The sequence below is a fragment of the Eupeodes corollae genome, chromosome 1 (assembly GCF_945859685.1).
Source record: "Eupeodes corollae chromosome 1, idEupCoro1.1, whole genome shotgun sequence".
Lineage (NCBI taxonomy): Eukaryota > Metazoa > Arthropoda > Insecta > Diptera > Syrphidae > Eupeodes > Eupeodes corollae.
In genome coordinates this window covers 11284349-11298361 of record NC_079147.1, presented here as the reverse complement: position 1 = coordinate 11298361, position 14013 = coordinate 11284349, and the positions used below count along the sequence as shown (strand labels likewise).

The following is a 14013-nucleotide window of genomic DNA, read 5'->3' as shown; positions in this document are numbered from 1 at the left end:
CTGTTTTGTCTCTCCCAGTCATTTTAATATTTAGGAATTCAAAGGCAATGTGCACCTCCTTCAAACCACTGTCATTCTAAGTAACTAAGCCATTCTGACTTCACCACTCCCAGCCTAGAAACAGTCTGTTGTATGTTTTTAATTTTGGAGAGTCCGGATCGAAGGACCAAAATGTAATGTTCATTACTGCTCATAAATTGTTTATCAGTATTGTAAAACCTTTTTTCGTTCTAAAACAATCTACTTTTATATTTTAAACAATACATTTTTTGTTCCCCTTTAAATAAATTTCTTCCAAACAAAAATTATATGCAATTACAGCTTTTAAGCATTATTTACGTTCCCAATGCTCGAGGGAGGGAAATATTCCAAATAAAATTTGTGTCCACTACAGCTCCCAATGTTTTTTGTTCCTTATTATAAAGGTTTACAATAATTGTTAGAGTCGAAAACTAAAAATGGCTGCTTAAGTGATTCCGAGTTGAAATACTCTTCATGTTTTCTTAAAATATTCACAAATGAGCACAAAAAAAAATATTTCGAAATATGAACCTTTAAGGCCTTTGAAATAATAAAAACGTCATTACCTTTGTACTGCACTGTTGGATTACCTTATAAACCATTTCTACCTTTAAAAATGTTAACTGTCAAAATATGACGAAATACGAAAATATGTTAATGCTTATTGTATTCAAAAGAAAAACATAAATTTATTGAAATTTTAATTATAAAGGGAAAAAATATATCCATAAGCCAGTGTTGCCAAATGATCAATAAAACACCCCCAATACACCTACATATACAAACACAAACTTACCACCTTCGAAGAGTAAAAGGAACAAAATTAATTTATCCCGTGTACCGAACTTAAAAAAGGATTAAATTTACCTGTCATGAAATGCTTAAAACTCATCTCTGGAACATGCTTTCCAAACAGAAAGGACCTCTTTTTTTCGTACATGCAAAAGAACACAAAGGACACAGGACTTTCTTTTTTCATTTTTATTTAAATCAACATGTAAGCAACGAAAAAAAAATAACAAACTTATTTACAAAGCTGATTCAAAATCCCAACTTAATAACTTTGCAACGATAAAAAGTTGGTGGAACGTAGAAAAATATCTCTCCGTAATAATCCGTACATTTTCGCACTATTAACTTTCAGTGTGGCGGGCGTTGCGGCTTTGAGTTTTAATACTTTTATTTTCTTCCTTCGACCACCCGTCGTCGAGTTTTTCTTTTTTTGTATTTTTAAATTTAAAGTGAGGAAAAATCGTGTCCCTATCCAATATTCTATAGACTGTGTGGTAAGTTGCAGTCACAGTGTTATCCTTTTGAATTTTTTTTAATTGGTTTTTTGTGGCATAGTGAGTAAGAGGACGAAAATGTACATTCACGCATTGACTAACCGTGCATCCTCAGCTCAGAGAACACAGTCATTTCTTTTCATCCTTTAATACGAGGATATTGGAGGTACACCAATGCACTTGTCCAGCAATAAGGAACACAAACCGAATTTTCATTAAAATAAACAAATTTACAAATTTATACGTATACGTCCTGTGAAGATTAAACGTTGTTTCAACAAATAATTTTATTATTTTTTAATCTGGTAGGTGGCGCTTGCGTCAAGTTAGTGACAGATTGAAAAAGAATTTGATCATAGATCATTGAATTTCCGCATAGATCCGGCTGAATTTTAGCGATGGCCTGTGTTAGGTTCATCTTTAGGGCATCGGTCAATTGTGGTTTATTTGCATAAACCCCACCGAAAATAGTCTAGCGGGGTCAAATCGCATTACCTTGGTGGCCAATCCACATCACCCTTGCGAGAGATAACCTTACCCTCAAATCGTTCATGCAAAATGCCAATCGTGGCGTTTGCAGTCTGGCACGTAGCCCTGTTCTACTGCAACCACGTGTCGTCGCGGTCCATATGGTCAAATTTGGGCCGTAAATTTCTTACGGTTATCATCGGACGTTTTCAAAAAAAGTACGGACAAATTACACCGCCGCCGGCCCAAAATCCACACCAAATGGTAACTTTTTGAGGATGCATTATAACCTGGTGAACCTCGCGTAAGTTGGTGTTGTCCCATATTCTGTAATTTTACTTCTTAACACAGCCATTCATCCGAAAATGCGCCTCGTCACTAAAGATGATTTTTCGTCTGAAATTGGGGTCCTCTTCGAAACGATTCGAAGCCCAGTCAGCGAACAATTAGCGTTGTCATGAACTTTGAGCTCCTGGGTCAGTTGGATCTTGTACGGGTGCAGAAACAAGTCCCTACGAAAAATTCGCCAAGTTGAAGACTCTAAAAGCCGACTTCTTGTGCACGGCGAAGAAAAGATTGCCTCGCGTTCTGTTATATACTTCCACGGACCGCGTTACGTTCCTTGAACTTACCGGTGTTTGCGTTAGCGAACACTCGTTTTGATAATAAAGTTTTATCATTTGAACTTGCTGTTCAATTGTGTAAACAACTGAATAATCAACAAAAGATTTGACAGATGTCATCAATACAAAAAACTAGAATCGCCACACTTTGTGTATATAATATAAATTGTGTCATCAAGAACTTCAATTGTCTCTGCCAACGAAAATCTTTCGCAAATGTGTGTGTGTACAGCAAGAGTGCCTCAAGGATCTGTTCTTGGTCCAACACTGTTTACAATTTTCCCTGCTGATTTTTCTGTTTTGCAAAACTGCAATAAATCTATTATTTCAGATGACACTGTGTATCTCTTGGTTCCATTATTGAAACCAATTCGCAATCATCTTTGAATGTACTTCAACAATATTTTAACGAATGTCAGGTTGAAAAAAATGGTTTGAAAACTTTGCTTGTGTTTGCTAAGTAAGTCCCTCTTAATCAACGGCATAGAAACAAACTGGAAATGAAATGCTGAATACCTTGGGGTTCACTTAAACAGTAAACTAACTTTCGGAATTCATATCCAAGAAATCATAAATAGTTATCATAGCTATTAAAATTCTCTCAATACTAAAAATGCCTAGTCATAATTATTACTAGTCTTCTGCTCCGAATTTGCATGGCCCTATTTATCATCGTTTATGCCACTCAATCGCTTTGGCTGTTCTCTAACTTGCATTTTTCGAAAATTTTAAATCGAAAAATCATAACGTATTCATTGATAATTATTTTAATAACTAATAGCTTCCTGAAGGACATTATATTAGCGCGTGAAACTGTCGAATCATAATTATCTGCCAAACTAAAATCGATAAGTCCTCACGTTGAGGAATGTAGTTCAGATTAGGAAATTTTCCTCTTAGCCGGAACATGCATGAAATTTTCTTCGATAGTATATTTGTCGTGGAAGTAGTTTCTTTCCCGGTGATCGTAGTGTAGCTTTTGGCTTTCACCGTGTATTGTGTTCTTGAGGATTCATCCAAACGAACTATTAGGCGATATAAAGTTGGCTTCGAAGACGCAAGGTTCCTATAGTTTAGGTCAACATCCACCTGCTCGGCTAGTTTATTCCAGTCTTTATACCATCCTCTTCGGTATTGGATTGTTTGAAGAACTACTTTCTTTGGGAGACGATGAATTGGCATATCCAGAGCTTTGAGGATGCAATCGACCTGCAGCATGAGAGTTTTTATAAATAAAGGCAATAACCCGTTTCCAGAATGATCATGTAGTTTTACGTTCTCGAATTAAGGTGGAAAATCCGTTGTATGTAAAATCCGACCAGTTTTTCCACTTGTTCATATTTCCGACCTCCCCAAGATTGCGCCGCATAAAACACAACTGATTGCGATACAGCTTCGAGGACCCTGAATTTACCAGTGTGTGTAATTTCCTTATTATTAAAGAATTGCTTTGTCAGTGAGATGTCCACTGGTATATCTCAGCATGGAAAACATGCTCAAATTCTTAGTAAAGCAGACTCCTAGATGTTGGTATTCCTTCACCAACTCTGCTCTTTCACCATTATAGTGCCATTGCTCACTTGCATCCGACCTTCCACCGCCATTCCTAAAAACCATTACTTTGGATTCATTTTAATTTACCACTATGTTCCACCTTTTACAATATTCAGCAAGCTTATTTATCAATAGCTGAAGGGACTGCGGAATATACCTAGCAGAACAATGTCGTCAGTGAAAAGAAGAGCTTTAATGTTAACGCCTGCGTTCTCGATTCCTGCTGGTAATGCTTCGGCTATATCATTAATGAAAAGTGCAAACAAGCTTGGACTGAGTGCACAGCCCTGTCTAACTCCAGATTTCGTTTGAAACCATTCTGATAAGCATTGGCTTTGATGACCTTGTATAAATTTTGCAATGCTGTACCGAACTTAAGCGACATTCCATCTGGATAAGCTCGTAAAACAAGGCATTGCAATAAACGGTGTCGAAAGCAGCTTTGAAATCAACGAAAAATGCAAATAGCTTCTTATTTCTCGATAGAAACAAGTCTGCAATCGAGCGGAGTACAAAAATGTGATCGACGGTGGAGTATCCTGATCTGAAGCCAGCTTAGAACTCACTAAGCGGATAACTAAAATGAATTCATTCATTTAAACGACTGAGCAGAATCGATGTAAATATCTTACATGACGAGTTCAAAAACGAGATTGCTCTGTAGTTTTCGGGAACTTCAGTGCTTCCCTTCTTGTGGATTGGTAAAATAAAGGCATCGCTGAACTGATTTGGGATGGTTCATTCCTCAAAGATCTGGTTGAATACTGCTGTTAGAGATACAACAAGAGTATCTGTACCATATCTGTAGAATTCTTGGGGTATACCATCTGAGCTCGCAGCCTTTCGATCCTTTTGGTTGTTTATCGATATAATTATTTATGTATTTATTTATTCGTTTATTAACTTATTTATTTTTGTGTTTATTTCTTCATGTTACTGATTTGTACTCATTGACACTTTATCTATTATTTATTTTGTAAATTGTCTTCAAATTGTATCCTGATACACGTTTGTTAAAGTTATAGTTGAAATTTCGCATTGTTAGCTTTTGACTAAACTTCAGCCCTTCTCTTTACATCCATGTATATATACATATATAACCTTTATATATTAATTTATTCATTTATGTATGTTTTTCATCATCAAAATCTTACTCTTAAAACACTGACCCACCCTGAGGCGTATACGTACTTTTATTTGTTTGAATTTGCAGCTTACTATCCTTCTCCTTTTTCTTTTGCAACTTCAATAGACTTATCGGTGTTTCTCAATTTTCACACCAATGTACCTCTGTTGGTAAGGTACCTTGATCTTCTCTGAAACCCTTCCTTGTCTCACTGGCCAGCTCCTTCACCATCCAACTCATAACTCGAATCACTACTGTTTTGAGTACTCCCATCAACTGGGAGTGCAGTGTTGATCCTCCAATAGTTTAATCAGAAAAAGGGTCCCCTTTGAATCGGTTATAAATTAAATCCTGTCAGCGTGTCGTAATTTATTTCCAGACATCAATTTTATTTCACTCGGGGACATTTTTTTATTAATTAAAATAAAGGAATTTCATTTTGTTGATATGAGAGAAGGCAAAGGCATGCATAAAAGTTATGTACACCATGTAGAATTGTATGGAAACGTTAAGTTCAACCCAAACAAAAAGGACCCTTTTGAAAGAGGCCATCCCAGTCCATGGTTCACATTGTTATACTAATTACATTTCGATTCGGATTTTATTTATAGATATGTGGATTTTTTCCTTTCGTTTTGTTTTTAATTTTAATTCTTTTTTCTGTGCCTAGCAGTGATGCCTGCATTTAAGTTGGGAAATTAAAAATAATTCTGCAGTGTTGTAGTAGCGTGAGAGAGTCCATTTATTATTCTCCGTTTAATGTTTTGGGGGCGCTGCTGCTACTCTACGAGCCTACTGGTGGTACCTTTTCGAATTTATTTATAATAATAATAATAAAATTCCAACTGCTGGTAATTTTGCTCCCCATCCCCGATGGCAATGCAGTACGCAGTACAGCACGCATGGGACAGCGGACACACTGCCGGAGATTGTGGTCATGTGAGTCAGACTCATCAGAAAAAATGACAAGTTGACCTACCATTAATATTGCTTTTAATGATGGCCGCCCAACTGTAATCGTATTAATTAGAAACATGAAACTATCATACCCCTTCGGCGGTACGGCAGTGGTGTGACGTAGCGATCGCGGTCCTTAAATTAATTGCATATAAATACATTTATAGTAATTATTGTAGTATTAATTATATTATTTAGTTAATGATTGTTAAAAAAAATTTAAACTTTATTTTATATTTTCAGAACCATTTACTGAATATAGAATCAATGTTAAGGCTTACACTATTGCCCATGAGGGCGAATCAACGGAACCCATTCGTCAACGAACTGATGTCGCAGGACCAAGTGCACCAATTGTAGTTAATCTTACATGCCATTCACAGGACTCGATTACAATTCGTTGGAGGCGTCCATTGGAGTTCTTTAATTCAATTGATTATTATATTATTAAATCGCGTATAGTCGGACAGGAAACACACCGTGATATTAGAATTAATGCCTCCGACAAGGAATTGGAAACTGCGGTAAGTTTTAAGTTTTTTATCTCGTATAATAATGGATACTGAAAAAGGACGATTGACTGATCATAGTGAACAAGACTTGATAAAATATCAGAATATTGCTGTTTTTGTTAGAAAAATTATTAAGGTCTTAATGAAATGAATAACATTATGATTAATATATTTTTTTTGGACGGTTTGTAACGAGTTTCAAAAATGTCTTTAATATCATTTATAGAACAATTTCTTCGAACTCTATCTTAAGGTATGGGATGTTTTTTTTTTGTCTAAGTGAGTCAATTTTTTTTTAAGTTCAGATGCAATAATTTGTTTTCAATACACAAATTGCCTTGATTAAAAAAAAATATGACAAAGTTGAACTTTAGTGGAGAGATTCATTTGAACGTCCTTAACATTGGCTAAAATGTCCTCTAAGCTGGAAATGGAATACAAAAATTAAGGAGAATTAAAAAAATCGTTATTCATAGATTTAAATAATCGGTCGAAAACGATCACTTTGGAAATTAAATTTGGTCTAAAATAAATTTTCTCAAGTTCCAAAAATTAAAGTTACCGTACAATATTTTTGGTCAATCGGGCCTTTGCTTATACAATCAGACTTGTTAGCCTTTCTTCAATTTCGCATTAACAAATAATCATCTGAACAAATGTTGGATCTTCAATTGGCATCCATGATCCAATTTGATCGTATACTTAACATCCAATCTTGAACAAAGTTTTAAAATTACGACCATCCGATGGACGTCATTTCAAAGAAAAATTTAAAATGTTCGCGTCTTACGCCAGATAGAAGAAATTTCAAGTTTTAGGTGGCAACAGTATACAACTTTTCCTGATGTGAATAAAAATGTAGGGTGTTTCATTTCAAAATTTTAACGCGTGACAATATTTCTCAATAAAATCTCTTTATCTCGTTATCACGCTGTTTTCTTAATTCTAGTTAAAGATTCGGTACTGTCCTTATTCTTCGGACTGCAATTTTGTGTGTATGTATTATGCGCGCACTCAAGGGAATATGAATACTCTTATAATGATAAAACACAGTGCGAGCAATTAGGAAGGGAAGATAGGAATTGAAAGGAGATACTGATGCATTTTGGCTGCATGAGTGGGAAATATTGAGTCTAGTAAAGCATTCCACATTCGTGTAGTGCGACTAAAGAAGGAATATCTGTAAAAATAATAGATGACTGTCCTATGACTAAAACTTTTGTATCTCTAATGAAATAGCCAGTTGAATTCCTCCTCAAAAAGAATTCAACCGTAATACCCGTTCTTTTAGAAGTGCTCATCAGTTTACCCTTGAGGCCAATTTCGGAAGCACTGCAGTCCGCATTGTTAATGAAAGTAAAGATAAAATAATGACAAGCATGAAACCTTACAGCTGTGCTCAAGAGATAGAGATTTTTAGAGGTCTCTTTTGAATTCTGCACTTTGATCGTCAAGTTCCTTTTAATACTTTGACTTCGAGCCTTTTAGTTTTTTTGGTCGTATATTCCTAAGAAAATCAATTAATATGAGAAAATAAGAAACAAACACATAAATACTTAAAGATTTTTCTAAACTTTTATAAAGCTTGAATGTAAAATTTGCAGTCAAAGTAAAAGCAATTAATACACAGTAAAAGTAGCAAAGATACAGAACATACATAGTCCAGACTTATAGAGTAACAATCGACATAAGTAATCATTTTATTGTTAATTAATAAATATAAAATCAAACACTTCTTTTTTTTATCAAAATCTTAAAACTATCTTAGAGCTAGACAAAAAATCTTTAAAAAAAACTAGTGTAAATATCTAAAACTTAAACAAATATCTTACTGGCTCTATAAGGGCGCTCTAAGTTAAACTTTTCAGCCTAAAAACAATTTTAACACTAAATAAAATTTACTTAATGTAAAACCAAGAAAATAATAAAAACTTGGTATATTTATCATTATTTTGTATTTAACATACAACTCAAAACGAAATAAAATAAAATGCACGACTGGATCGGACGAACTTGTCCTTTATGCAAAGAGTAAAAGTGCCTATATAAGATTTAAAAATATGCATGTAAAATAAGTTTGTCTTCAAAGATATAAATGCCATTTGATTTGTCAAAAAACCTTCTATTTAACTTTTTATTATAATAAAAATATGAAATACTCGGAAAATATAAAGTTAAGGGAAATGGTTTGTGTATTTGAATAAACGTATGGAATACACATAATTTTTGTCGGTAAGCTAGTTTCATCCCAAGACACAACTCATCCCAGAAATCAAAAATACTGGTAAGCATACTTAACGAAAACAATGTTTGTGTATTCAACTAGTTCGTTCAAAGCTTATTCCTTGGGATAGTTTTATTTTAATTTCATATTAGGAGAACCAGGATGGAAGATAAGATACAGATACAATTATAAAGCGATCGCCTAAAGGTTTTTTGTATATAAAATTTTTCAATTTTGTTCTAAAAATAATATTGGTAGCAGTTGTTTAGTGATTGTAAATATACCTCCTAAATTTGAATTTCGTAAAAAAATGTTGAACCGTTTTTAAGATATAGAATTTTGAAACAAAAAATCAATATTTTTTTAAATATCCAAACAAAAAAGTTTGCACTTTTGATTCTTAAATATTGTTATAAGAGCTCGTTCAGAAAAAAAATATTGAAATCAGTTCATAAGTTGCTCAGAAAATTAAAAAATAAAAACCGGTTCTGCGAGCGGCACCTATAAGGAGCAATAAAAAAATATGTTTTTCTTACTTAAAGAAGCCAAGGTAAAAAATAATGTTCTAGAGAAAATTTAAAAAAAATCTATCGTTTTGTTTTTGAGAAAATTCGAATTTTCGTTTTTTTTACTAAAAAAATGTATTAGTTTTGATCTTAAAAAAAATCAAAAAAACGACTGACGAGAATCTGCTCAAAACCTTAACTTCCAAGTTTGAACTCAACCGATCCAATGGTTTAAGCTGTAGGAGCGTGGACAGGCAGACAAAACAGACCCACTTTTTTCGACTTCTCTCCCATCTTAATATCATATTTGATTAGAATCTCGAGCAAGCAAAAACCGAAACCTATTATAATATTTATGTTTTTAAAACTAACCTAAATAAATAACATCCAAAAAACACTCGCTCTTAATTAATTTAATATAACTAGGAATACTGAATTTATCTTATATATTAATAAGTCTCCCTTTTCCTACTTTCAAATTGAACCAATTTAAATAAAGTTTCAAAAGAAAGGAAATATTCTGTAGACTATGCGATGCGCATTGTTTTAAGTGAAAATGTATAATTTTTTTGAATATTTTAACTTTTTATAGTAATTAAGATATAAAATACTGGGAAAATAATAGAACAAAAGATATGGTTTGTGTATTTGCATGCACTAATAAAGTTTCTTTCGATAACATAGTTTTCCGGTATTTAATGTTTTTGATATGAGTGGTATTAGAGGTTTCGAGATGAGCTAAGCTATGGACGCGTGTAAACGCAACCCATACCTCGGAAACAAAAACTCATCCGAAGAAAAATTTAATACTTTTAATTGAAGATGTTTGTGATGATGACTTGTTTCAATTTTCTTTTGCCATTAGGCCTTGGCATTTGCGTCAGAATTCTCCTATAGGTATGATTGAAACTGAGCAACTATGGCAGTTACTTTAGTTGTAGTGATGTTAACAACATTATACAAGTTTTTAAGCGCAGTTCAACGTCTGCCCTTGCGCCTTGTTAATTGTCATAGCGAAACTGACTTTAATGAGATATACAAATAATGGTTAATCTCTAGGAATAATCGCGATTCAAGAAATAATTACATTTTTACCCTATCCAACGCCGCGCCGGCAAAGATATAAGAACTAATAATTTGTAGACTAAGTTGTGTGACACGAGGTTTCGTACCGGTACTGGGCCGCCTAACTTCAATTACAACTTATGTGCGAGCACACCGGACAGCTCAAGTGACTTAAAAAACACTATTGAGTATGAAGTGGTTTGTCCTGGGTCCATGACAGTGTCTGTTGATGAATACTGGCTCATAATTCCTTCGACTTCATCTAATAGTGTTTGAATTTATTTCCAAAACAACATCATTTCTTGATGCACCTTTTAAAAGAGAAATTGATCTTCTTGCATGTAATTTTGTAAATCAGTGTAAACACTTCCGATAACTTCGGAATTACTATAAACAAAAATTAAGAAATTGTTCTGTAAGTGTCAAATAACCTTCGCCATCGGCTTTTAACCTCCTATCTTTTATTTTTAATACTCTTTCAGCATAGTTTCGTGCGAAATGTCATAATTTAAAACACCTACTGATAGGCAGGGATTATACGTCCAATAGAAAGACACCCCCAATGATATTAATGTTTTAAAATAAAAAGAATAATTTTGAATATCTAATTATAACTATTACCGGCGGATATGCTCAAATGAGGTATTTTACCGTATTTAAAAGTAGATTAAAATACTCCCCAGCCTCGTAACTATATCCACACAAAAGATCATGTCAAAATGTTGCTCCATTGCGACATGAGCAACGGAAAAACAAGCAAACAAACAAACAAACAAGCAAAGAAAAAAAAAACGACTTTTCCATTTATAATATCAGTATAGGATTACCATGAAGGTGCAAGTTATCTAGAGTACTAATTTTTGTCAATTATTTACCTTCAAAGCATAAGATGGCCTGTACCAACGTCACTATTGAACATAAATCAATCAATTACTTATGTGAAATATTATTCTTATCATCCATAGAACTATCTCAATAGTGTCTCACAAAAGAATTCAACATTTGTTTGTATAAACATCAATAAACATAAACTCTAAGAGAAAGCTCTAAAATATAAAGTGAAACGAATGATAAAATATGAATTTGTTGCTTCAATTAATTGCAACCATCTTGAAAAAACATCAAAGCTTAAAAAAATATGTACTATCAACTAACAAATGACTTTCCTTAGAAACCCAACAAAATATTAAAACCTTCAAGAAATACAAACACGTGCTGATAAACAGCTCGAGCTGATACCAAAAGAACAATTTTGTTGTTCATTAAATTGCCCATCCCTAAAGGAAACACAGCCTAAGACAACACAGACTTTCTTTATTTTGATTTTTTTCATATTAAAGCTTATTTTTAAAAAGGCTATTACATTTTTAGCTTAATAGACTTCTAAAGGAAGAAAACACAACGTAGTATGAGTAATGAAAAATATTTTTTTCTTTTTCAAAGGAAATTTTTCATTTGTATTCAAAAACAAAAGAACAACAAAACAGCTCTCCTTAATATTTATTCATTCTTTTTGTGTGTTTGTGTGTGTGTGTTTTTATTTTATTCTCTAATTTAAAAAATGGTATGAAAATTTAATGGAAGAAAATGGCCTGCGCTTCGATGAATATTTTCAATTCCAATCAAAATTTGAAGTACCTACATAGACACACTCGAGTGAGGCGAGATTGTTGATATTTAATCGACTTTGAACTGAGAGCACGTCAACATTGAATGGGTTTTCTATGGCGCGTCTTTTTTCGATGTTGTTGTTGTATTTCTAAACCTATCGTCTTGTTTTTTAAGTTGAGTCCGGGTATTGGAGCAGAATTTTATGTCAAAGAACATTTAACTTTATTTTATTGGCAACAGCGACAAGCAACGACGACGAATGGTGCGATGCTTCGTTGCCAACTTGGATTATTCAATAACTAACAAGGACACTACAGGTCATGAGAATGAATACAGATTGGGATTTGTTTTTGTAATCCTTCTTGGTTTTTAAAAAATTGTTGCCCATTTTATCCATTGCTAAAAATTTGTAACTTCGTGAAGAAAATTAGAATTTTTGATGACACATTATTCATCAATCTCACAAAACTGTCAAAGTTTTCAAAGGTGAACTGTCAAAAAATACTAGTTTTCAATATTTTACCTTTGAATAAAAAATTTAAAGGTTTTAAAGTTTATTCATCATATATTTCTCTTCCAATGACGTTATTTTCTAAAACATCTTCTTTTTTTGAAAAGTTTACTTCACTAGACAACATTCGAAAAAAGGGCCTAATCGAGGACAACGGAGAGTATATAAACTACAAAATTGTCATCTCTGATGCTGTGCAAAATGTAAAATATCACAAACCATATATAGAAAGCATCATGTTTGTTTATGCATTTTCTGTAGGAGGTGTAGGGCTTCAATTGTCTATTTTGCAAAGTTTTAGTTGGCGGCGTTTGTTGGTGATGTTTTTTGTTTTTGAAATAACTAAACCTAAAAACGTTGAACATCGCAATCTAACAATATAATAACAACGAAGGACATTCAATGATCCTCGAATTGCATGCCCTATGCACATCTCTCTATACACCTACATAAATTCAAAATTGTCTATTGTCCTGGTTGATGGCATTTATGTATGTATGTTTTATTTCAAATACATCCAGGTGTAGAACTTAGATAGTTAGAAAAAGAGAGAGAGAGAGAGTGACAGAAAATTTGTTGGGCATAAAATAAAAATAAAAGATTTATTGACATATTGCAGTTGTTTAATTTTATGTTTTTCGAATTGGTTCTATAGCCAACACGAAATAAAAACCTCCAACATAGACAAAATTTTATACAACCAAAACAGAAAAGGAACACGCACGCATGTCCTTTATTTTTTTGTTGTTGTCTAAAAAATACGACAGGAGCAATTTATTGTCATAAACTAGAAATAAAAACAAAACAACAGCAACAAAAATTTCAAAAATAAAAAAAAATATAAATATGAAGAATTTATTGTTTACCTCGGAAAATTGTATTCTTGCAGATGGAAATGCAATTTTGATAAAATATATTTTGCGGTAACCTAATTGGCAGATAGCAATTCATTTCGACAAAGAAGGATATGCATTTTGGCTGGAAGTCAGGAAATTGAAATTGGTTTTGTTTTTTTGGGTTTTTGTGTTGTGTTTAGTCTGTGTTTATTTGAGACAATTGTAATTTTTGTGTTTTGTAATGATGGAAAAGAACACGATGTCATGAGAAAGGATTTTATTTTTTAAATTGATAGAAAAATGTAATCATGCATTGTTGGCTGAGGAGTTTCAAAATAGGAACAACATAGTTTCAGATAACTTTTCTAAATTGGAATTGGATTATATTCCTATCAAGGTTTAAATAGAAGTTTAACATTAACTTCCTATATCTGCAGTTAAATAATAGGTTCGTTAAACTTTCTTGAGTATTTGAATATGTTGTAACTCGTCATTGGTATTGACATATCCTTTAATTAAACTTGAACTCTTAAAACGTATTTTATCCATTTTTAAACGATAGCCTAGAGTCTTAAAATAAATACGACCTAACCTGAGTTTAAGCTGTTGTTAATTTTATAACTTACTTACTTACTTTATATGGCGCTACAGTCCGGGGCGCACCTGGGCCTCAACCAACATGCGTCTCCAGCCAGCTCGGTTCTTTAGCTAAC

General features: G+C 33.1%; 1 protein-coding gene across 5 annotated transcripts in view; it reads left to right on the top strand.

The window, feature by feature from the left end:
* LOC129938749 (tyrosine-protein phosphatase 99A) overlaps nucleotides 1-14013 on the top strand; it is a 771051-nt gene that overhangs the window by 658592 nt on the left and 98446 nt on the right. For all 5 annotated transcript variants that reach the window (XM_056046478.1, XM_056046480.1, XM_056046477.1 and 2 more), the window contains one exon: nucleotides 6279-6559. In XM_056046478.1, the coding sequence (XP_055902453.1) occupies nucleotides 6279-6559 (281 nt within the window). The remainder of the gene's footprint in view (nucleotides 1-6278; nucleotides 6560-14013) is intronic.